This window comes from Passer montanus, unplaced genomic scaffold (assembly GCF_014805655.1).
Source record: "Passer montanus isolate IOZ18808 unplaced genomic scaffold, ASM1480565v1 scaffold35, whole genome shotgun sequence".
In the NCBI taxonomy this organism is placed as follows: Eukaryota; Metazoa; Chordata; class Aves; order Passeriformes; family Passeridae; genus Passer; species Passer montanus.
In genome coordinates, this window is record NW_024368263.1 from 2316623 (window position 1) to 2339065 (window position 22443).

At 58.2% G+C, this 22443-nt stretch overlaps 2 protein-coding genes across 2 annotated transcripts; both read left to right on the forward strand.

The window, feature by feature from the left end:
• The first annotated feature begins 141 nt into the window (after nt 1-141).
• Nucleotides 142-5202, forward strand: MRPL38 (mitochondrial ribosomal protein L38). The gene is made up of 9 exons (XM_039716293.1): nt 142-269; nt 1293-1472; nt 1901-2029; nt 2113-2321; nt 2632-2704; nt 3384-3429; nt 3756-3914; nt 4253-4389; nt 4644-5202. Exons 1-9 carry the CDS (start codon nt 203-205, stop codon nt 4778-4780), a joined length of 1137 nt encoding a protein of 378 aa, XP_039572227.1. The 5' UTR covers nt 142-202; the 3' UTR covers nt 4781-5202.
• A 427-nt stretch (nt 5203-5629) lies between these two features.
• Nucleotides 5630-21929, forward strand: TRIM47 (tripartite motif containing 47). Its single transcript, XM_039716194.1, has 12 exons — nt 5630-7066; nt 7645-7740; nt 7812-8042; nt 8320-8491; nt 8814-8894; nt 9970-10493; nt 12321-13052; nt 14629-14724; nt 15156-15386; nt 15942-16137; nt 16798-16872; nt 18337-21929. Exons 1-12 carry the CDS (start codon nt 6626-6628, stop codon nt 18960-18962), a joined length of 3501 nt encoding a protein of 1166 aa, XP_039572128.1. The 5' UTR covers nt 5630-6625; the 3' UTR covers nt 18963-21929.
• The last annotated feature ends 514 nt before the right edge of the window (nt 21930-22443 follow it).

Sequence of the window (22443 nt, forward strand, 5' to 3'; positions counted from 1 at the left end):
TGGCGAGCCGGGCCGAGGGAAAAGCTGCGGCCGTGGGGACACTTCCAACCAGGCAGTACCAGGGGCAGCCCCACTGCGGGGACCGCCCGACTCAGGCGCCACGAGGGACTGCCCCTGGCGGGCGGGCCTTCCAAGCCAGGCCTGCGCGGCGCAGCGCCCGTCACGATGGCAACGGGGTCCTTCTCTGAGCGCGGCGCACGACATGGCGGCGCCCTTGCTGAGCGCGGCGCTCCGCGGGGCCCGCGGCGGGCGGAGCTTCGGAACGGCCGGTGAGAGACGGGAGAACCGGGGCAGCCCCGAGACCCGCCGGGAAAGGGGCAGCGAAGGGGAGCGTGCTCTCGGACGGCTGTGTCCCGAACGCCAGGCCTTGTGGTGTCCCCCAGGGTTCAGTACTGGGCCCAGTGTTGTTTGAGGGTGACCGGTGACTTTGGTGAGGGGTCGGTGCCTCCTGAGCTGATGGCACAAAGCTGGGAGGGCTCTGCGATAGCGCAGAGTGCTGGGAGCCCTTCAGAGGAGCCTGGGCAGGCTGGGGAGAAGGGCAGAGAGGAACTGCCCGAAGCTCAGCACGGGCAGGTGCAGGGTCCTTCAGAGGAACAGCCCAGGCCGGGACTGCCCGGCTGGAAAAGCAGCTCCGTGGGGAAGGAGCTGGGGCTGTGCACGAGCAGCGCTGTGCCCGGGGGCACGGGGAGGGCACTGGGCCCGGGGTGCCTCAGGAGAGCATCTCCAGCAGGTCTGGGGCTGATGCTGCCCCTCTGCTCAGCCCTGGCCAGGCCTCCCCTGGAGCAGGGTCCAGCTCTGGGCTCCTCGGGATGGGACACGGAGCTGCTGGAGCGGGTCCTGTGGAGGGCCTCAAAGATGGTCTGGGCACTGGGGCATCTCTGTCCTGGGGAAAGGCTGAGGGTGCTGGGGCTGAGGGGGGCCCTCGTCCCAGTGTCCCTGTGTGCAGGGAGAGCAGAACACGGCCCAGGCTCTGCTCCAGGGGCCCAGCAATGGCACCTGAGGCACGGACAGCGCGTGATGCCCAGGAAATTCCACCTGGACAGAGGCAGAACTTCTTCCCTGTGCAGTGCCCAGGCCCTGAACAGACTGTCCAGCGAGGGTGTGGAGTGTCCCTCACTGGGGACATTCCAGAGCCACCTGGACACAATGCTATGCTCTGGGATGAGCCTGCTGGAGCAGGGCTGTGTGATCAGATCTCTCTGGCCCCTTCCTGCGACTCCACGAACCGCGGGAGGCGGGGACGGCTCTGGCCCTGCACGCCCCAGCCTCTCCCCTCTCTTTGTGTCCCCCAGCCGCGCTGTGGAGGAGGGCAGCCCCGCTGGGGCCCCTGCCCAACGAGGCCGTGGCCGTGGGGGAGCCGCAGGCGCTGCAGCGGTACCGCAGCTTCGCGCGCTACCTGCGGCAGGCGCGGCGCGCGGCGCGGCAGCCGCGCTGGTGGAACACCTACCACGGACACACCGACCCCCCCACAGGTACCCCCGAGCCCCCACAAGGCCCCCGAGGGCTCCGGCACAGCCTCAGCCCTCTGGGGGGTGTGCTCCCCAGGGAAAAGGGGTTTTCCAGAGGGAGGGAGGCTGGTCAGGAGCGGCCAAAAGTCGCGGAGTGGGGAAGGGATTCCTCGGTGCCACGGAGAGCAGACAAGGGGGCAGAGCTTCAAGCCTGCAGCAGATAACAGCTGGGAGTGGGAGGGCCATGAGCTGGGGAGGGAGGTGCAGAGGGGACAGAATCAAGTCCTGATTGTCCTTCCTTGTCCGTGGCGGGGTGGGAAGTGGATGGTTTTCAACCCAAGCCCTTCTGTGATCCTGATCTCTGGAAGTCTCTGTCTCACCCTCTCAGACATTTCACAGGGTGTGTTTGGGTGCTCACATTTCACCCCCTCTCTTCTCACCCCTCCCTGAAGAGCCCCAGACAGACATTGGCCTGCCACGTGAGAGGCTGTCCCGGGCAAAGGAGCTCAAGGAAAGGAAGAGGATCCTGAGGGAGAACCACCAGAATGCAGAGATGGAGCGAGCGGCACGGCTCCGGACTGGTCAGTGCCCCAGCACCTCCCTCCTGCTCCAGCTGCTCTGCCTGTCCAGCTGCTGCCCCTGCATCCTGCCTGTGTCCTTGCAGTGCTCATTCCCCTGGAGGAGGTCAGGGCTGAGTGGGAGAGGACCAGTGGCCCGTTCCACAAGCAGCGCGTGGCCAGGCACTGCGGCGTGTTCCGGGACCTGTTCAAGGGGGCCACCTTCACCCCCTGGGTGGCCCTGAGCGTGCAGTACAGCCAGGAGGATGAGTACCTCGTGCCAGTCTACTATGGGAACATGGTGACTCCTTCAGAGGTGCGAGAGGGGAGTGGGAACAACTTGGAGCCCCTGGGAAGCCTCTTTCTGCCAGGTGCTTCCAACAGGCATGGTTCCTTCCAGGGGATGCCTTTTACAAAATTGTTTCCTTTATGCTGAAAGAAAACAGTTTGTGCATGTGGCAGGGACAGAGGTTGTAGGTTGTCTGGCAGGAGGCTGGTGGTTATTTATGCCCTGTGGATTCCTCAGTGGCCTGGCAGTGCCCAGTCTGTGTCCAAGCCTTGCCCAGACACAGTTCATGGAAGCTGTTGTGTGAGTGATTTACATTCTCTTTATGTTGCTCTTTTAGGCTTCCAGTCCCCCTGCAGTGTCGTACGAGGCAGACAAAGGCTCCCTCTGGACCTTGTTGCTCACAAATCCAGGTGAGCTCCTTCTTTAAAGGAACATGTTTAAACTGGGTTGTTTCACTCAGCTTTTGGTTAACTCCTGATTCTTTGGCTGCACAGAGATGATGAACACTGGAAGGGTTCAAGGCCAGCCTGGTCTAGTGGAAGGTGTCCCTGCCCATGGTAGGGGGTGGGATGAGATGAGCTTTTGGGTCCCTTCCAGCCCAAACTGTGCTGTGATTCTGTGATGTTATATCTGTTAGACTGGGACATGTTACACATGAGGGAAAGATTGTAGCCTCCCCAAATCCCCTAGCAGTTGAGAGAAGGGACAGTGATACTACAGGACCTGTGTCACAATGTAGAGGACACAATTTCCTGACTCCCATCTTTGTTTCCCTCCAAACTCTCCTTCCTTGGCAGTCTGCCTGGAAGGCAGCTTTGCTGACACTGTTCACCCTGAGAGACCAAGGCACAGTGAAGGATGCAGCTGCCCAAGAAGATTTCAAGAATCTTGGAATTAGATCTGCAGAGTTCTTTCCTCCTTGTTTTAAACTCAGTCCTATAGGAATGAGTTCCTTTTCTGCTAGGGAAGGAACTCTGGGAGGTCTTGAGCTGCTCCCTCTGGTCAAAGCAGGTCTGGGCATTCTCAGTTTGGGGTGGATGCTGGCACCAGGGTGTCCCTAAGTCCCTTTTCCCTGTTGTGTGTTGGCAGATGGACATTTGAGGGATGCAGACTCGGAGTACCTCCACTGGCTGGTGTGAGTACATCAGAGCCAGGTGCTCTGTGCTTGTGGGCTGGGCACAAACTCCTCCAACAGCTCAGAATCCGTGGCTTTTCCTGGTGCTCCTGCCATCAGCTCCTTTAGCCCTGTGTTCTGGGTCCTGCTAAGGATGCAGGAGTTGCAGATGTTGCTGCTGTTCAGCATTCCAATCACTGGGTGGGATTTTTCCTGTGGTGAAAGCAATCTCTCCTATCTATTCCCTTATCAAACGGGGCAGAAATCACATCACAGCATGGCAGAGTGAATTGCAGTCCTGGATGATTCTTCTGGAGGGAGACGAGCATAAATGTGTTTGTGTTCAGGACCAACATCCCAGGCAGTGACATCAAGGCTGGCAAGGAGATGTGCCACTACCTGCCCCCCTTCCCTGCCATGGGGACAGGCTACCACCGCTTCATCTTCCTGCTCTTCAAGCAGCACGGTGCCATCGACTTCAGCCAGGACGCTCGGCCCACGCCCTGGTAATTCCTCTGCCCACCTGCTGGGCTTGGCTGCTGCTGCTGCTTGTGGGGTTTGTGTGTCTGTCACTGCACTGGAGGAGCAGCTCCTGTCACTCTGCAGAGTTCTGCAGGGCTGCTCTGGGTTTGTGTGTACTCTGCAGCACTGCAGAGTCCTGTTGTTACAGAACAGGCTGTTAGAGAGTGGTTTGTCCTGCCCAGAAACGTGCATGGAGCTGGAGACACTGGGAGATTTCCTCTTGGTGGCTTCCCTTTCCACCTCTGTCATATGCCCTGGGGTGATGTGGAGCAGAGTACTGCTGCAAGGAGAGGTTCACCTGGTGCTTGTGTCTTGTTTCCAGCTACAGCCTGAAGATGAGAACCTTTAGCACATTTGACTTCTACAAAAAGCACAAGGATGCCATGACCCCGGCAGGGCTGGCATTTTTCCAGTGTCAGTGGGACAGCTCTGTCACTTCCACCTTCCATCAGCTGCTCAGTAAGGAATGGGGACACTGGAGGGGGTCTGTGGGTGGGACGTGGCCCTGTGGCTGCAGGCTCTCACTTGGTCTTGGCTGAGCCCTTCCTGAGCCATCCTCCAAACTAACAGCAGCCTGAAGGAGCACCCCCTAACCCTTGGCTGAGCATTTTAAACTAACTCCAAGGGCGTGTTTGAGCAGCCCTGCTCCTGTGTGGTGCAGGGGGGTGTGGGGTTCACACGTGAGCCCCCTGCTGACCTGTGCCTCTCTGCAGACATGAGGGAGCCCGTGTTCGAGTTCGTGCGGCCGCCCCCCTACCACCCTCCGCAGGTGAAGTTCCCTCGGCACCAGCCCCTGAGGTACCTGGACAGGTACAGGGACACACAGGAGCCCACCTACGGCATCTACTAGCAGCTGGCCCCTCTGTGTCCCTGGGATGCTGGCTCCTGGATTTCCTGTGCTCCCCTCAGTGCCTCAGGAGGGAAATGACAAAGTCTCAGCCCCTCAGCTCCCAGTTTCCCTGTGCTGGGAGCTGGTGTTGGGTGCTCACAGGACTGGCAGCTGCTTAATGAGAGCATTCAAAGTGAGTCCATGGCCAGGCTGAAACCTTGCTCCTGATTCTGCAGCAGTGGCTGGCAGGCTGCATCTCCCCAGAGATGCTCTGCCTTGCTTTCCTGCAAGCATCACAGTTTCCCTTTTTCCTGTTTATGGAACAGAGCCAGGCCAGCCTGGATTTCCTCCTCTCACAATGCTGTGGTTCAGGACTGTGTCAGATTTTATTTGTGCAGTCCTCCTGGAGAGATGAGTCTGATTAAACACTCTCTGAGCAGTGCTGGCAAAGCTGTCTTTATTGGGGAGAGCCTGTTACCCTGGCCAGTTGGCCCAGAGCTGGGGAGCTCAGCAGGCTGTAGGGCAGATGGGCAGCCCTTCCACTGGCCAGAGTCACTTCCCTTCTTGGATGTTGTAGTTTGGGAAGAGAGTGGCTACACAGGTGATAAACCTGCACAAGGTTTGTGGAGGTGGCTTTAGCTACCCTCAGCCTCCTTCCCCTCTGTCTCTGGACAGGACATACCTGGCATAGGCAGGTGAGCAGAAGCTGAGCTGCTGCTGGTGGTGACCTGCCACTGCTGCTGCAGGTCCTGTTCCCAGGCCTTGGAGAGCCTCTGCTCTCTGCTCTGCTCCACTGTGCATCTCCTGTTCATGTGGACCCCCAAACACCAACTGAAGTTTGCTGGGACATACAGGGAGTTGTGAGATATCCCAAGTCCTCTCCTGTGCTCAGGGGGGTGGCTCTGAGCCTGCCTGTGCTATGGAAGCTGGTCTGGATGATCCACCAGAGACCTGCTCCCTGCTTGCCCTCACCTGTGCAGGTGAAAGGGAGGCTGCTCATGAGGGCAGGCTGGAAAAACAAGGCTGGGAATGTGAGCAAGATAGCACATGGGCCTGGTACAGAGATAAGGCTTGGGCTGGGAAAACTGAAACTGAACTGAGTGACAACGAGGGGAAGGTTTGCAGTGCCCAGGCACCACACTGGCCTCTGGGCAGGAGGCTCCACCTGCCACCCGAGCAGGGACAGGTGGCCCACGTGCCATCTTAATTGTATTTCAGGGTGCTGGTGTGCACAGGTGTTGTAAGGAAGTTCACAGGAAAAGGTGTGGTGGGTGTGCATGGGGACATGGCAGAGAGCAGCAGCTGTGGTTTAAAAGATGCAAGGGAAGAACATGGTGCTGGCGTGTGTCACAGCCTTGCCAGGGCACAGGGAGGTGACAGTGGGTGCCTCTCTGCTGGTTCCCAGGCAGGAGCTCTGCACAGGTCTCTGTGCCAGGGGGACTGCCATGCTCAGCTCGGGGAGAGCTGGCATCCTCAGCCGTGGCAGAGCTGAGGATGCCTGGAAGTTCCCTCAAAAGGCAACAAAGGAGTGAAAATCCAATTGCACATGGCTGTGTGCCCAGCAAACGCGTTCATGGAAATGCACATTGCTCCGATCCCTGTCGCCTCCTGAGTCTCCCTGTGCTGTCACTGCAGCATTCATTTCATCCTCTCCGGAGTGTCCCACCGTGCCTCTCAGCCCTGCCTCCCCACGGGGAGCAGCCCCAGCCTCTCCGCAGCGTGTGACAGGGGACAGCCACCGGGTGTCACTTGAGGAGCGCGTCTGGCCGGGAGCCCTGCCCCGCCTCTGGGCACAGCGCCTCCTCCGCCTCCTCCTCCTCCTCCTCCTCCTCCTCCGCCAGTTTCTATTTCCCCGGCGCGGGCAGGATGGCATCGCCCATGTCGCAGAAGCTGGAGGAGAAGCTGGTGTGCTCCATCTGCCTGGAGCTGTTCAGGGTGCCCGTGACCTTGCCCTGCGGCCACAACTTCTGCAAGCGCTGCATCGGCGACCACTGGGACCAGCAAAGTCAGGCCGGGACCGCCGCCAGCTGCACCTGCCCCGAGTGCCGCCGCGCCTTCCAGCGGCGCCCGCAGCTGGAGAAGAATGTCACCCTGCACAGCGTGGTGGAGCTGGCCCGGGACAGCGAGGAGCGCGGCTCGGCCGCGGGCCGGGGCGAGGCGGCCCCGGCCGGGCTGTGCCGGCAGCACGGGCGGCCCCTGGAGCTGTTCTGCCAGGACGAGCGGCGCTGCATCTGCTGCGTCTGCACCGTGCGGGACTGCCGCCGGCACCGCAGGGTGCTCTTCGAGGAGGAGCGAGCCAAGAAGCAGGTGGGGGACACGGGAGAACAGGGATGTTGTGACAGCTCGGGCGCGCACGGCATCCACCTCCACTGCCCCGTGTGCTGCTGCAGGGTGTGATGTCCCTCTGTGTGCCAGAGTGCCCAGCCTCAGCTGGACATGGGGCTGGCCAGGGGGGTGCCCCAGTGCCTGGCTGCTCCTTGAGAAGCCAGGTGTTGTCAGGAGCAGCAGTGAGCTGGGGAAATCCAGCAGCTCGAGATGAACGGTGCCCTATGTGTTTGTTGCCCTCTGATCTAGGGGAAACAGCTAAAAAGGGGGTGAAAGGCAGCACAAAAAATCACTTCATTGTTATCCTGACACAGAGTCCCCTTCCCAAGCTGCCTCCTTCCCTGTGTTAGCCTTGTCCTGCAGCCCTGAGAGGGTCCTGGGGGCCAGGTGGGCAGCAGTGGGTTGTTCCACAGGATGTGCACCTGGACATGACTGGGAGAGATGACCGGGTATAGAACTCAGTGCTCTGGGCCAGTTGAGGGTGTTCAGTCATAGGCTGAACTCGATGATCTTGGAGGTCTTTTCCAACTGTAATATTCCGTTGGTGCCTCCCTTCATAGACCTTTTTGAATGAATCCCTGGAAAAAGCCCAGGAGGAATCAGAGAGGATTGAGCTGGCAATGAAGGAGCTGGAGTTGCAGACAGAGAGCATCAAGGTAAGGCTGCAGCCTCCCTGTGCTGGCCCGTGGGTGGGAGCACACTGGTTCTCATGGCTCTTCCTGCCCAGGACTGCTCCGAGCTCAAAGATGGGATTCAGAGCAAATTCACCCACCTGAAGCAAGCTCTGGAGGATTTCAGGTGTCAGACAATGGCCAGGATTGAGCAGGAGCAGAGCGCAGCACTGGAGCATGTGGACAAGAACTGGAACCTGTGCAAGGACCGCCTGGACGCCCTTGGCCAGCACAGGGACAGGGTTCAGAGCCTGCTGGCCTGCCCTGACCACAGGGCCTTCCTGCAGGTACCACCCTGGCACTGTGTCCTCCTGTTTGCTTGGGCCTGCACCCTTTTGATGACAGCAGAATCATGTCCAGCCCATTCCCACTGGGAATGCATCCTCGCTTTGGCTCAGGGATGTGCTGGGGCTGTGGGGAGGAGCTGTTTTTTGGGGGTCCCTGAAAAGTTGTGTGGGCAGTGCTGGGATGCCCCTGTTGCCCACTGGGGAGACGTGGTGAGTGCAAATGGGTTTGCAGAGTCCTCCCCAGACTGGTGCATGGTGTCCGTGTGTCTGTCCACAGGAGTTCCCCCTGCTCCCACCCCTGGAGAGCCCAGAGGCGCTGGTGCCCGTGGAGTTTGATGTGGCTGCTGTGATCAAGCCCATCTCTGAGATCCTCACCAGCATCTCCAGGCTCCTGCTGGAGGACCTGCCTGCCTCTGTGGCCCCCAAAGCCCCCAGCCCTGCTGGCCAAGGTAACCCTCCTGCTCTCAGGGGTACTTTGAAGGGCTCTGAGACATCCTGAGGATGAGCCTGGCCTGTGTTACTGCTGGGGACAGGGGTTTGGGGTGGGACACACATTTACTGGTCAGCAGATGAAGTGGGATGAGCAGAGTGGCCTCCCTGTGGCCCCTGCTTGCTGGGAATGCTGAACCATGGTGGCACATGCCTGCTCCCAGGTTTGGATACAATGCAGCTCCTCCTCCTTCTCCTTCTCCTTCTTTTCTTCCCATGAAGCCAGGAAGAAAGCAGTTTTTGGGTGGCATCACTCAGAATTCCTGTTTCCATCCTCCACAGGCCCAGTGCATCCCCAGGAGCTGGCAGTGAAGGCTGTGGCCCCTCTCCCCAAGTGCCAGCTCCGAGCTGAGCTTCTGAAGGGTAAGGAGCACAGGGGCCCTGCAGGGACAGCACCTCACTGGGGTCCCCAGCAGGAAGAGATGCCACCAAGCCAGGCTCCTTTCCCAGGAGGAGGGTGGTTGTGAAGGACAGGGGTCCTTCCCTGGTTCTTCCAGTGTCTCCCTAAATGCAGAGAAGGGTGGTGTAGGGGTAGGGATGGGAAAGGACCCACTAGGGGGATTAGCAGCACCAGGGAGTGCTTTCCTATGGAACTGAGGCTGTCTGGTGTTGGATCAGTCACTGCCCTGCATGGCACAGCCCCAGTCCAGAGCCCTGCCTGCAGTCAGTGCTCTCTATCCAGGGATATGGCCTCAGCATTCCTAGCTACAGTCCTTCATGTCCCCTATCCTCCCCAGGCCAGCCCTCTCCTGCTTTTAGGAAATTCCTCTGTGTTCCTCTTCCCATCTCCTCCCTGTTGGGAAGAGGTTTGGGTAATGTTCAGCCCATGTTGGTCATGTCACTCTTGCCAAGGAGGCAAGAGTGCCTATGGGACCTGTAGGAATTCCTTCCTTCAGGCCCCACAGAACATTCTTAGGGTTATTAATAGGAACCCCCTGTTATTTATGGGCAGCAGGCAGGAGCCCAGCCAGCTGCCAGGCCCAGGTGTTGGGGGAGCAAGGTGGGGTGCTGGTGGCCAGAGAATGCCCACGCCAGGAGCTATCACAGCCCATGCAGAGGAGAGTAACTCCCTGCAATACCATATTTTCTCACTAAACACCTGGTTTTCTCCCCTTCTCCCAACCCACACTGGTATTTTGTGCTCTTAAAACCAAGCACATCCCTGCCAAAGCGGCCACAGAGCCACCCTGGTCACAATGGCCATTGAGCTGGGTTGTGCAAGAACTGTGCAGCATCGTGTCTCAGTGCCTCAACAGCTATTTCTGGCCTTTTCCATTCCCTCTAGGGCAGGTGTTGCATCCTCCCCATTACCCTTCCCTTCCAAACAACCTGTTCCCTTCTCTTTTGGGAGCCAACCCTACATAATTTAAACCCCATCACTGCTGGGAGGGCATAAAGGTCTGATGAAACATTTCATCCATGCCCTTGCTCCCCACAGACCACCGCAACCTGACCTTCGACCCCGAGACAGCCAACAAGTACCTGGAGCTGTCCAAAGGTGCCCACAAGGCCAAGCACAGCCCTGACACCATTCCTGGCAAGGGGCAGGGCCCCCGCTTCGAGCCCTGGCAGGTGCTGTGCACGCAGAGCTACGGCCCCGGCCGCCACTACTGGGAGGTGAAGATCTCCAGCCACTCTGTCATCCTGGGGGTCACCTACCGGGGGCTCCCCCAGGAGCAGCAGCAGGGCCACAGGTTCAACATCGGCCTGGACGGGGGCTCCTGGGGGCTGCAGGTGCTCGAGGATTGTTACCTGGCCTGGCACAAGGGCCGCGCCCAGAAAATCCACGAGCAGCTCTATACAAACCTGGGGGTCAGCCTGGATTATGGCAAGGGGCTCCTCTCCTTCTATGGCCTCGGGGAGAAGACAAAGCTCATCCACTCCTTCCACAGCGTGTTCACTGAGCCCCTGTACCCCGTGTTTTGGCTGTGTGAGAGGCGAGCGGTGACGCTGTGCCAGAGGGACTGAGCCACAGCCAGGCTGGTGCCAAAGTGGAGCTGCAGCTCAGGCTGTCAGTGGGGCCTCAGTGCTCAGGCAGGTGTGGAGTGCAGTGTTTTAGCAAGAGCTGAGGGACAGACATGTGAATTAACCTGTGTGATTTGCATATGCAAATGTCATACTAGTGACACTCTGCAGGGCTGGAGCTCACGGTGAGTGCCTCTCCCTGGAGACAGAGTAAAGGAATGGGGAACAAGGAGAGTGAAAAAAATGAGATTTTCCTCTTTCTTCCCTCCCTGCCAAACGTCCCAAACTTGGGGAAGGTTTGGATGAAGGGGACTCCAGAGGGAGGTGGTACTGCCACCGGGTGCTCAATTTGGAGGGAGCTCTGTGCTCACACAGCCTCACATGCAGGCAGGTCCTGCTTCCCCCAGCCCCTTCTTGGTTTCCTCTTGCTGTTCTCAGACCTGGCAGAGCAACTTCTCAGGGTTCTATGTTACAGCTCTTTGTACAATGCTGCTTTTCCCAATAAAGCTTTATTTTCTTACTGGTTTGACCTTGCTGCTGTTGGGAGATGTGGGACCCTGCAGCCATGGGGGTGGGGGGAGCTGGGTACCCCTGCTCTCACAGCCATCCCTGCAGGGATGTCCCCTTGGGGCCTCTGACCAACCCTTGGAGCAACCAGCAGAGCCAGAAGGTGCTTTATTTACTGTAGCACTGTGATAAGGAAACCTGGTTTCCTACTGCTGTGCTCCAAGGTTGATTTGGCACAGAAGAAACTCCAAAGTTTTCATTGATGTTTTTCCAAGAGTGAGACTGCAGGTCCAACATCTCCTCCCACTCCTGTGGGAGTGCTGGTGAGGATTAACAGGGTGAAACTGGGCACTGGGTTCAAAAGTGCTGGGGATGTGAATGCCTGGGAAATTAATCACGTCATTTTTTCCTTCGGGGACAAAAAGCTTAAAAGGATCAATCCCCTTCTTCAAGAACAGATAGGATTTGTCTTGTGCTTCCTGCTTCACTCAACACCTCCCTGCTCCTCGCAGCCCTGTCCTTGGGTGAGGCCTTGGGCCAGAATGCACCTGGGAACTTATCCAAGTCCAAAAATTGTCTGTGTATCCTGCACAGAAGGGGTCCAGAGATCTCATGAGGCAGATCTTCATTCTAAAAGCACTTCGGGGTCTCCCAGCCCTCTGGTGCCTGCCAGTTCCTGCCAGACCCCAGAGGAAAAGGGGACAGTGGCTGAGCCAGGGCACTGCAGCCCTCTGTGGCCTGGGGAGGGCTGCTGTGGGTCCATGGACACCAGGGCTGCCAGGAAAGCACCTGCACCTATGAAAGGGGGGCTCAGGACCTTCCATGTGGCCCCAGGGTGGGGAGCACCTGCGGAGTAGCAGCAGCTCCTGGAGGGGGAAGGAATGCTCAAGGGGAGCAGCAGGTCCTTGGGAGGGGGGCTGGAATGGGCTGGCAGCACTTCCCCTGAATGGGAGATTCGGGAAAGGTCAGCAGCTTCCCTAACCCTAACCCTAGGGAGCCGGGGAAGGCCCAGATCCCAGTGGGGCAGATCCTTTAGGAGGCGGCAGACCCTGGATAGGGACAGCACATCCTCAGCACAGCGACATCCCCGGGGCTGATCTCCCTGACGGCGGCGCATGCCAGGGACAGGGACCAGACGGGAGCAGATCCCATTGGGGGTGAAACCCTTTCCAGGGCGGCGGGTCCCGGTGCCGGGTGGACGCTGTGGGTCGGTGCCCCGAGGACCCAATCCCAGCCCCGGCGGGGAGCGGAGCCCCGCGGGGAGGCGGAGCGGGCGGGCGGGGCGCGGCTGCCGCCCGCCCCCGCCGGGGCTGGGAGCGGGGCCGGGGCCGCTCGGGGCGTTCAGGGATGGATGCAGCGCCCGGGAGCGCCCCGTCGTCCTCCGCCGCGGCGCTGCGGCTGGCGCTGTCGGCTCCGGGGCTGCCCGAGGGTCCCCTGGGCTGCCCCATCTGCCTGGACGTGCTGCGGGACCCGGTGACGGTGCCGTGCGGGCACAACTTCTGCCAGGGCTGCTTGCAGGCGCTCCGCCAGCAGCCAGGCCCCCCCGACGGCGGCGGGGCGGGCGGGGCCGCCCGCTGCCCGCTGTGCCAGGAGCCCGTCCCCGCGGCCCTGCGCCTCTGCAAGAACCGCGCCCTGTGCGAGCTCCTGCCGCTGCTGGCCGCCGCCGCCGGCGCCTCGTCCCCGCCGCCCTCGACGTCCCCGATGGCGCCGGGAGCCGAGGAGGAGGACGCGGCGGGGGAGGAAGGAGCGGCGGTGCTGTGCGACGTGTGCCCGCCCGGGTCCCGCGCGGCGGCCGAGCGGTCGTGCCTGGTGTGCCTGGCGTCCTTCTGCGGGCCGCACCTGGAGCCGCACCGGCGGGCCCCGGCCTTCCGAGCGCACCGGCTGGTGGCCCCGCTGCGCCGGCTGGAGGAGGGGCTGTGCCCCCGCCACCTGCAGCCCCTCGACGGCTTCTGCCGCGCCGAGCAGAGCTGCGTGTGCGCCCGCTGCCGCGCCCACGAGCACCGCGGCCACGACGTGGTGCCCCTGGAGCAGGAGCGGGAGCACAAGCAGGTGCGTGGGGCGGGGGGGGACGCGGGGGTCCCCACGGGGGTGGCACCCTGGGGTGGGGGTGTCGCGGGTGCGCGGCATCCCTCGGAGGGGCTCACGGGGATTGCAGTGCCCAGGAGGGGTGTGTGCAGGTGCAGCACTGCTGGGATGCCATGCAGGGGCGTGCTGTGCTCCCACCCCTCGGGGGATCCCAGCCCAGCATACGGACAGGATGCTGCGCCATCGGGGAACCCCTGGGACTGGGACAGGATTGGGACAGAATCGGGGCAGAGCCGTGCCGGGCATCCCGTGGGGAGTCCGGACTCGCGGTCCCGTGGGTGTAGGGCTGGGCGAGGCTGCCTGGGACACCCCTCAGTGCCACCCCCGCGCTCCCGGGGCACCCGCCCTGCCCGTCCCGTTCCCACAGCTCCGTCGGGGCGGTTTTCGCCCGCGCTGGCAGCCGGCCCGGCTCCCGCTCCCCCAGCCTTTTGTATCCTGCCGTTTGGCGGCGGGGGTTTTTCCATCACTCCCGTTCCCAGATGTGGCTGAGTCACCTCCTAAACTCACACCCACGAGCCTTCCCAGGAGCCGGGGCTCCAGTCCCGACGTGGTGCTGCCTTCCTGGGCACTGCAGCCTCTGGAAGTGTGGGGCTCATGGTGTGGTGGCATCTCCCATGGCCATGAGGCATTTGGAGACCTTGGGAGAGTTTTCCAAGGAGGAGCCCAGCCCCAATCAGCACCCCAAGCCAGCTGCCCCTCCTGATGGGCTGCTAGGCTTGCGGGAAAACCCTTTTATCGGCATTATTAGTCATGAGGCACCTTAAAATAGAAAGTGTGTGTAATCCCAGCCCTGAGGAGCTGTCAGACCTCGGCGGGCGCTGCTCAATGTCGCCTGCAGAACCTCTGTGCCTGCCCTCCGCCCTCGCGCTGCGGGCTGGGGGGGATGCACGGGGAAAGCACCTGCAGCTGCTCCCCGGGAGCCAGCACTGCCCTGCCAGGGGCTGAGCATCAGCAGGGGGCTGTCTGGCTGTCCCCTGGCTCCCCCGGGACCCGTGCTCGTGATGGGCAATGGCTGAGCCAACAATAGCGTCTCAGGAAGCGCCGTGCTCGGAAGGTGCTTCCTCTGCAGCCCGTGCTCCAGAGCTGCAGCTTTGCTCCCAAACAGAAACCTCCAGGGGACTCTGTGCTGAGTTTCTCAGTGCTCCAGGCCTGCCTTTCAGCTTCTGCACCAAACCCAGGTGGATTTTTCCCAGCCCTGGGTACTCGCTAAGAGCACTCTTAGCTTCAGTCATTGCCTGATGGGTTTGCTTTCAGATTCCTGTTTTGTTTGGTTTCCGCTGGGACCAGGGTGGGGAACGTGGAGCTGTACATGACCCTTTCGTTTTCCAGCTGAGAGAGAAGGGTTGTTTGCAGGTTGGATGTTGCAGGGAAGGAAAACAGGAAAACAACTCATGGTTCCCCTTGCATCCTTCACGCCAAGCCTGGTAGCAAGGTCATGGTCAGAGAGCGTCTGTGGATCGAGCTTGGGGAGAGGCTGAATGCCCTGTGCCTCCCACTGGGACTGGGGGTGAAGCTCAGTGTTTGTCCTTCATGTCTGCAGGCCCAGCAAGCCAAATTCCTCAGCGATGTGGAGAATGAGCTGGAGGAGCTGGCAGTCACCATCACCCAGGCCAAGAAGATGGTGGAGCTCATTAAGGTGACTCTGCAGTGCTCTGTTGGTGCAGCTCTGCTGGGCTGGGGGTGGAGGGGAAGGGGCTGTGAGATTTTGGGGTGCATGGGCTGTAAAGATGATGCTCACAGGAACAGATGATGATCCTGGCAGAGACCCCTGAGGATTCTTTCTCCTCATCCCTGCTAACACTCATGGCATCTCTGGTTGCTTTAATTTTTAACATGGAAGAAGGAACAGGGCAAGGGCCATGCCAGGGCATCCTCTGGCTCTTGCACCTTCTCTCCCCAGGCTCTTGGGGGGGTTGTCTCCTTTGGCCCTTGTGCAAACACGTTCTTGGGTGAAGGGGGTGATCAGGGGGATTCCTCAGAGCTGAGAACTGGGTGCTGGGCAGGGCACAGGCGAGGCCCTCCTGCACCCTCACCTGTGGGACCTGGCCCCTCTCTCCCCGCACTCAGGGTGCTGCCACAAAGGAGAGGGAGAGGGTGGAGAAGCTCTTTGCAGAGGCCTCTGAGGTGCTGGCAGCCTTCCAGAAGGAGGTGACGGGATTCATCGAGGACGGGGAGCGCTCCATGCTGGCCGAGGCCGAGGCCGATCTGCGCTGGAAGGAGCAGAGACGAGCCAAGCTGGCACAGTGCAAGCAGAGCCTGGAGAGCGTGCCCAGCACCGACACCATCTACTTCCTCCAGGTGGGATGGGGCAAGAAGGAGCTGACAGGGTTGTGTTTTGGGCTTTTGGCTCATTTCCCGTGGAGCTGGGGGCCAGGAACCCTGGGATGTGCAGGATGCTGAGTCTCACTCTTGCTGGCACTGTCCTCTCCCCTCCCTTCTCCCAGGGGGACCAGACAGCCAAGGTTTTCCCCTCCATCACCACCACCTCTGTCCTGTCCATGACTCAGGACAGGCTGATGTGCTGCTGTGTGGAGGAGAGCAAGAGTTTGGGGTGCCCCACTGCCTCCTCCAGCATCCTCCCCCCTCCCTGACAGCCCAGCAGGAGGAGACATTTTAGGGAGGAGATGCTGCTCCGTGCGAGGAGGGTATGGTTTGAGTCCTGGTTTGAAAGGGAGTGAAGAGAAGGTGCCAGGAACACGTGGCTGGGAAAGAGCTCTCCTCCCTTATGCTGTCCTTGGGCCAAGTCCTGAGAGCTGCCAGATCCCAAATCCTCCAGGGCCGGGTGGGGTCCTGGAACAAGAGACAACTTTGGCTTGTTTGAAACCTCCTGAAACTCCATCTTTTTTGGCTCAGGAATTTCAGGCCTTGAAAGCAGCCATGGAAGAAAAGCTCTCTCCACCTTTGAGCTTCCAGAAGGAGCTGAACTTCACCAAGTGCACCCAGGCTGTGAGTGCCATGAAGGATGTGCTGTCCACTGCCTGCAAAAACCAGTGGAACCACTTGCAGGGGAAAGGAATTGATGGATTGAATTGCCAGGAGATGGAGGAAGGTTTGTGTTCACCCAGCCCCTGTCCCTTTCCCCCTTCCCTGCGTGGGTGGGAGGTGGCTGCGTGGCTGCATGGCCCCTCTGAGTGCTGGCCCCTGTCCTTCCAGCCCTGGCAGCTGCTCAGCACGGGTTCCCTGCACGTTGCACAATCCCTGTCTGGGCTTACGCCTCTTTGAGGTTTTGTGATTTTTTCCACGGAGACTGGAGAGGCAACAAACAGCCTGGGAGTTAGGCAGGGCCCTGTGGGAGGGGGCAAGTGGCCAAAGTGGCCTCCTGTGAAAGGGGACTCTTCTTCCCAGGACAGACAATCCTCCTCACGGGGCAGACTGTGGGCTCCCGAACATGCCAGGGTTAGAGAGCTGATGTGGCAGCTCTCTCCCATGCTGTCTCATTTAACCTCAGCTCTCTCCTTTCTCGTTTTCTGGGATGCCCATGGGAATTGCAGCCTGTTCCTTGCCCTGCTGCCCACCTCCCCGGGGTGACAAAAGTGACGTCTGTCCTTTCCTGTGTGGGAGGCACTGGGGATGTGCAGGGGGAGTGGGGATGCTGGCTGGGGCTGTGACAGCTCAGTGCCATCAGGGGCAGGGGACAATGCTCCAGTAGCCCCCTTGGTGGTGTTTGGTTCCTTCGCTGATGCAAACCCTTCTGTCCCTGTCTCTGCAGCGCTGGCTGAATCCCGATTTCCAGACAAGTCAAACAACCCTGCCTGCCTGGAGAACCGTGATTATTTCCTGAAATGTAAGTGGGGTGTTGGAACCCTGGATTCTGAGCGTTTTGGGCTTTCTGTGCTGAAAGGCACAGACCCTCAAAAGAACTCTACATTTAACCTGAGGCTGTGGAGAAAGGCTTCCAAAATTAAATAGTAGAGCTAGGATTGTGGGTGTGTGATTTGAATAGAAGTGTGTAACATCACGTAGTAGAAAACTTAGAGTTTAAGGCTTTAGAGTATAGTAATATATATAAAGCTAAGATGGAGGCTTTAAGGCAGTGACTAGTCCTTCTTCTTCACCTTCTCCTCCATGGGTTTAGGTGGTATTTTATTTATTTTGGTGGGGGATTCTGCTTTGGGTTGTTGCTAAGGCCCATCTTCCCTTTCCTCTCCCTTCCCGCCTGCCCGGCGCTGATCCAGCGGCTGCGGGAGCGCTGCCACCAGCAGAGGAAATTCTGCTTGGCTAACAGGGAGGCCTCCTGGCTTTCCTGACAGCAGTCAGAGCCTGCTTAGGTGATGGATTTTTTCCCTTCCCTGTGGTTCTGCTGGCCCAGCTGCCCCAGGGGCGCTGCAGGCGTCCTGTGTAATTCCTGCTGCTTTCCAGCCCTTGGCAAACTGGATCCTGTTTAAATTAGACCAGAGTTGGTGTGTTGTGTTTGTCTGCCTTGTTTGCTGCAGGACTCTGGGCTGGTGAGGGTTGTCTGCAGCAGCAGAATGACAGGGATCATGCAGTGGTGGAGCAGAGTGGGGCAGGAGTGGCTGAGGCTGGAGGGTGCAGGGCTGGGCTGGAGCTCCCACACCCTACCTGTGTGTCCCCAGCCTTACAGGGGATATGGGGTCACCTGCTGACGTGTCCTTAGGGGACAAGTTCTGCCTCAGTGGCACAGAGCAGCAAAATCTGGCCTCTAGGAGGGTGTGCTCTTCTGCTGTCAGACTGGGACATTCCATGGTCCACACTGCCATTCAGCTGATAGTGATCCATGCCCAGGGTTGTTCCCTGGAAGAGCTTCCTTGGGCATCCCCTCTGTTTGGGATCCATCAGTGGCTCTACGTGGCCCATGGCTGCACTTGCTGGGGGCTGCCTGTTTGCAGCTGTGGCATACCTGGCTGTTCTCTCTCTTGGGGTCTCAACTGCATTTATGTGTGATTACCTGAAATATGCTTTTATGTGAGGTTTCCTTATCACCAGTCTTCAGGTGGATTCTCCAAAGTCTGGTATCACGGTTGAGCTCCTCAAGCAGCCCCTCTGCCCAGTAACCTGTATTCATCCTGCTTATGGGAGTAACCTGTATTCATCCTGCTTATGGGAGTATCAGCTCTTTCAGCCTTTCATCCTCATTGACTGAAATTTGCCGTGGGACTTAAAAGCAAGGGGACAGAGTGATGGGAAGGGTCAGAAAGGATCATGCTCATCATCAAAGGCTGGGGCAGGGAGGATTTCCTTGCACTTCCCTCCACTTCCCTTGCTCATTTCTCCCTCTTGCCCCTCACAGTTGCCTTCATCATCGACCTGGACAGTGACACAGCCGACAAGTTCATCCAGCTGTTTGGCACCAAGGGGGCCAAGCGGGTGCTGTGCCCCATCCCCTACCCGGAGAGCCCCACGCGCTTCATCAACTGCGAGCAGGTGCTGGGTTTGAACCTCATGAACAGGGGCAACTACTACTGGGAGGTGGAGCTGATCGACGGCTGGGTGAGCATCGGGGTCATCGCCGAGGACTTCGACCCGCGGGAGGCCTACAACCACGGCCGCCTGGGCAGGAACGACAGGTCCTGCTGCCTGCAGTGGAACGGCCAGAACTACGTGGCCTGGTTTGGTGGCTTCGAGTGCCCCATCCAGCAGCCCTTCTTCCACACCATCGGCGTCTTCCTGGAGTATTCGGAGAAGGCTTTGACCTTCTACGGGGTCAAGGACTCCAAAATGACCTGCCTGCAGCAGCTCAAGGTCTCCCCTTCTGCCAAGGGGAAGCTCGACCCGTTCCAGAACAAGATCAACCGCCAGTTTGCCTCTCTTTTCTCGTGCAAGCTGAAGCCAGCCTTCTTCCTGGAGAGCGTGGATGCCCACCTGCAGATCGGGCCGCTGAAGAAGGACTGCGTGTCCGTGCTGAAGCGCCGGTGACTGCCCGGGCAGAGGGGCATGACAGACCCTCAGAAGGCTCTCCTGCCACCTCTCCTTGGTAGCCCTGTGTGTGTCTGTGGCAGCCCTCCCTCCTCTCTGCACTGCTGGGGACCCAGGGATGGATGAGGCTGGGTCTGAGTGCCAGCTCTGCTGCTGGGTGAGCTCGGGCCAGTCCCTGTGCTGCTCCCTGCCCCTCAGCTTCCCTTTCTGGACATCAGGGACTGCCACAGCCTTTCTTGGTAAAGCGTGCTGCTCAGAAGTGCCACATGGATTTGGAGCTGTGCCTTGGCCACCTGCCCAGTCCCTCTGCTTCACCTCTGCTCACTCTGCCCCGGCGACTTGTGCCGATGCTTTGTGCCTTATCTCAGGCTCTGTTCCTGAAGCTTTTTTAAGTTGACACCTTCTGCATGCTCCTCACAAAGTGCCTTTGATGGAGCAAGCCCTGTGTGGACAGGTGAGCCCCCAAGGCAGGCGTGGTCACTTCCCATCCCCTCTGTGCCCTGGCATGGATGAGGTGGTGCCCCAGGGAGAGGGATGTGGAGGAGCCTGGCTGGCTGCTGGGGTGATGCTGGAGTGATGCAGCCCCTCTCCTTGCCCACCCATTAGGGCTGCAATGTGAAAAAAGGATCTCTGCCCAGCTGGGAAAGGGAGAAACCTCCTGCTGAGAAGCAGCACAACTGTTCCCAGCTGGAGATGGGGAAGGGAGCAGCACAAGCCAAGTTTTGAGGATGTGCTTTAAGTAAACACATTCTTTGGTAACTCCTAGCAAAGCTTTGCAGCCAAATTTCCCCCCATATTTTTGATGGCACTGTTGTTGTGTGGGGTTTTAGTACTGTTAAATGACCAACACTTCAAGAACCCTGGGCAAGAACCCTGAACCCTCTTCAAGAACTTGAGCTGAAAATCTGCCCCTTAGCTTAGGGATTTTTAAGTGACAGAGGTGCTGTGAATATGTCCCAGAGATAAATGGTCTGGTTTAGTGTTCTAGGACAGCTGTGCCTCCATAAAGGTGCAGCATCAGTCAGCTACTAAATGACCCTGTAGACTCTGGGAATAAGTAACAATTAACAAAAACTACCCTCAAGCGAGGGGGAACACTGTTCCCTTCAGGAAAGGTGGAAACTCGAGGCTGAGAGACAAAACTGCCAGTTCACATGTCCCGAGGGAGCTTTTTCAGAAGGAAAACAGAGAAATGCTGCCTGTGAGAGCAGCACAGAGCAGCCCCTGTCTCAGCACAGCCTGCCTTTCCACAAGTTTATTTTTTTGGGGGTTATTTTGCTACCTACCTCCCAAAGCCTGCTTTACAGAACCATGGTGCTGGGTAATGTACACCTGGAGAGAAAATACAGAGGGTCAGGTTCTTCACTGGCATGAGTGAGTCAGGGATGATGCAACAACCAGCAGGAATAATAAACAGCCCATTCAGCTAAATAGATGAAATATACATATATTTTCCCCAAAGGATAAGCTGGAAATCATACTGCTATATTCAAGTGGAGCCAAGGGAAAAATGTGAATAAAAGGCAGGCACAAAGCTGGCAGGTTTGAAGTTAAAGCCACGTTTACACGCTGAGGCTCAAAGAGCTCCTTTACTGTGACTCCTTTGGCAGCACTGCCAGTTTCTGGTGGTGCAGAAAGAGCTGCCAGTGCCCTGAAAATTGGGATATTTTAGTGGATCAAGGGTCTGAATGCAGCCACCCCTTCCCTGGGGCAAGGCTGGTGAGTCAGTTTGGGAAGGGGCTTGCTGGGATCTGTCTGCAAATTCCTCCTCCTCCTCCCCTGCATGAGGTTTCTCCTAAACTGCTGCAAGCAGTGGGAAAAGGAACAGTAGGGCTTCCAGAATGAAATCTTCAGCTGAAATCTTGGCCTTTCCTGGCTGCTGGGAAAGCTGCCCAGACTTCTGTCCGGATGGGAATTCATTCCCTGCGTCCTGAGCTCCAAACCCTCTTTGTTTGGCTGGCGCCTGCGGAGCCCAGCCCTTGCACGAGATGTCAGCGGTGACACAGAGCAGGTACAGGGGCAGAACGTGGTGTCAGGAGCTCCTGGAGGAATGGGAGAGGCAGAGCTGTGCCACAGCACGGTCACACCCCGGCAGGACAGGGCAGGGAAGGAGCCTCCATCTCTGCAGGAAGAGATCTCCCACGTGGGCCCACGTCTGCGCCCTAAATCTCATTTATCCAGGCTGAACTCCCACAGTTTGCAGCCAGGAGTATTGCCAGAGTAAACACAGCAGATCTGGGGCTTTGCCCTGCTTGGTTTCGCTGTAGGTGGATTGATTGCTCCGAGGGGAAACCCACGCTGGAGCCACTCATCCCACCCTTCTCCACTTCCCCAACGCACAGACAAAACCCCTGACCTCCTTCAGGGCTCGGGGGGCTCAGAGGGATCCTCTCTTCCCATCCTGCCACCACGTGGGAGCAGCTCAGGAGGCCCCTGGGCTGTCTGGCCATGGTGTGGGCTTGTGCTGCAGCTTTGTTGGGATTCATGGATGCAGCTCCACGGAGCTCCTGTGCATGTGCCACAGCTGGGAAGTGCTGCCCAAGCCTCTCCTTCCTGCTGCTTGCTTTCATCCTGGTGGGAGTGCTAAAACCCCTCCTGCTTTAGGATGGTTTAAGATAGGAGCAATCCCCTCAGGAGCTGGGTCAGAGTTTGCCCTGTGCTGCCAGGAGTTTGTAAACTGGAACAACCAGGGAGTGTGCACTGTGCCAGCTCTGGATCCCTGATTTTGCTGTAAACAAAGGGTTAAAAGCAAGGTGAGATGGGCTGAGATGGGTTGATGGCAATTTAAGCAGCCTTTCCTTGTTCCCTTGGGTTATTTCTGCTGTCACAGAGTGTTCCTCTTTTTAATTAGGATTTTTTAAATACAGTAACTGTAGGGTGTTTTACAGTGTGTGAAAAAACTGTAACAGAATAATGTAATGGTGTTAGAGACTATGATTTGAACATTAAATATGATACAGTCATTGCCCTGGGTTGTCTTTCCTTTAAATACCAAACCATTTGACTTGTCCCATTATCTCGTGTTTACTTTTCTGTCTCCTGCACATCTGGCATGAAATAAGACAGATTTTATTTTCCCAGTGTGTCCAAGGGAATTCTGCCACATACACTTTCTTATTGCAAAAGGAGTGGAAGAACCTTAAAATCCAATAATAATTGTCAGCCCTGGGCAATTCAAAACAATGAATTGTCTCAGTTCTCTCTGCTATGTCTGTCCTCATGCTACAAATAAAAAAGATTATCAGATTAGCTATTTTTTCCTTAGTGTTTTTAAGTTTTAGAGTATAACTTTGCAAGGTTTTCTGTGTGGTGAGGAGGTCTAGAGCTTCACACGCACACTGGCAATTACAGCAGCATCTTTTTTAAGTGAAGGGTGCTTTTCTTCATCCCAAATGTCAGTTGGAGTTAGGATAAAAATGTTATTTGGTGAGTCTTAGTTCATGTGAGGTGCCAATGCCAATGCCAATCTGGGCATTTCAGT

What these genes read in the sequence shown, in the direction of transcription:
- MRPL38 (XM_039716293.1), top strand. Translation starts at nt 203, where the DNA reads ATGGCGGCGCCCTTGCTGAGCGCGGCGCTCCGCGGGGCCCGCGGCGGG. An exon ending in AGCGGCACGGCTCCGGACTG is followed by an intron (nt 2,030 to 2,112) that starts GTCAGTGCCCCA and finishes GTGTCCTTGCAG; the next exon opens with TGCTCATTCCCCTGGAGGAG. An exon ending in CTTGTTGCTCACAAATCCAG is followed by an intron (nt 2,705 to 3,383) that starts GTGAGCTCCTTC and finishes GTGTGTTGGCAG; the next exon opens with ATGGACATTTGAGGGATGCA.
- TRIM47 (XM_039716194.1), top strand. Translation starts at nt 6,626, where the DNA reads ATGGCATCGCCCATGTCGCAGAAGCTGGAGGAGAAGCTGGTGTGCTCC. An exon ending in CCCCAGCCCTGCTGGCCAAG is followed by an intron (nt 8,492 to 8,813) that starts GTAACCCTCCTG and finishes CATCCTCCACAG; the next exon opens with GCCCAGTGCATCCCCAGGAG. An exon ending in ACACCATCTACTTCCTCCAG is followed by an intron (nt 15,387 to 15,941) that starts GTGGGATGGGGC and finishes TTTTTGGCTCAG; the next exon opens with GAATTTCAGGCCTTGAAAGC.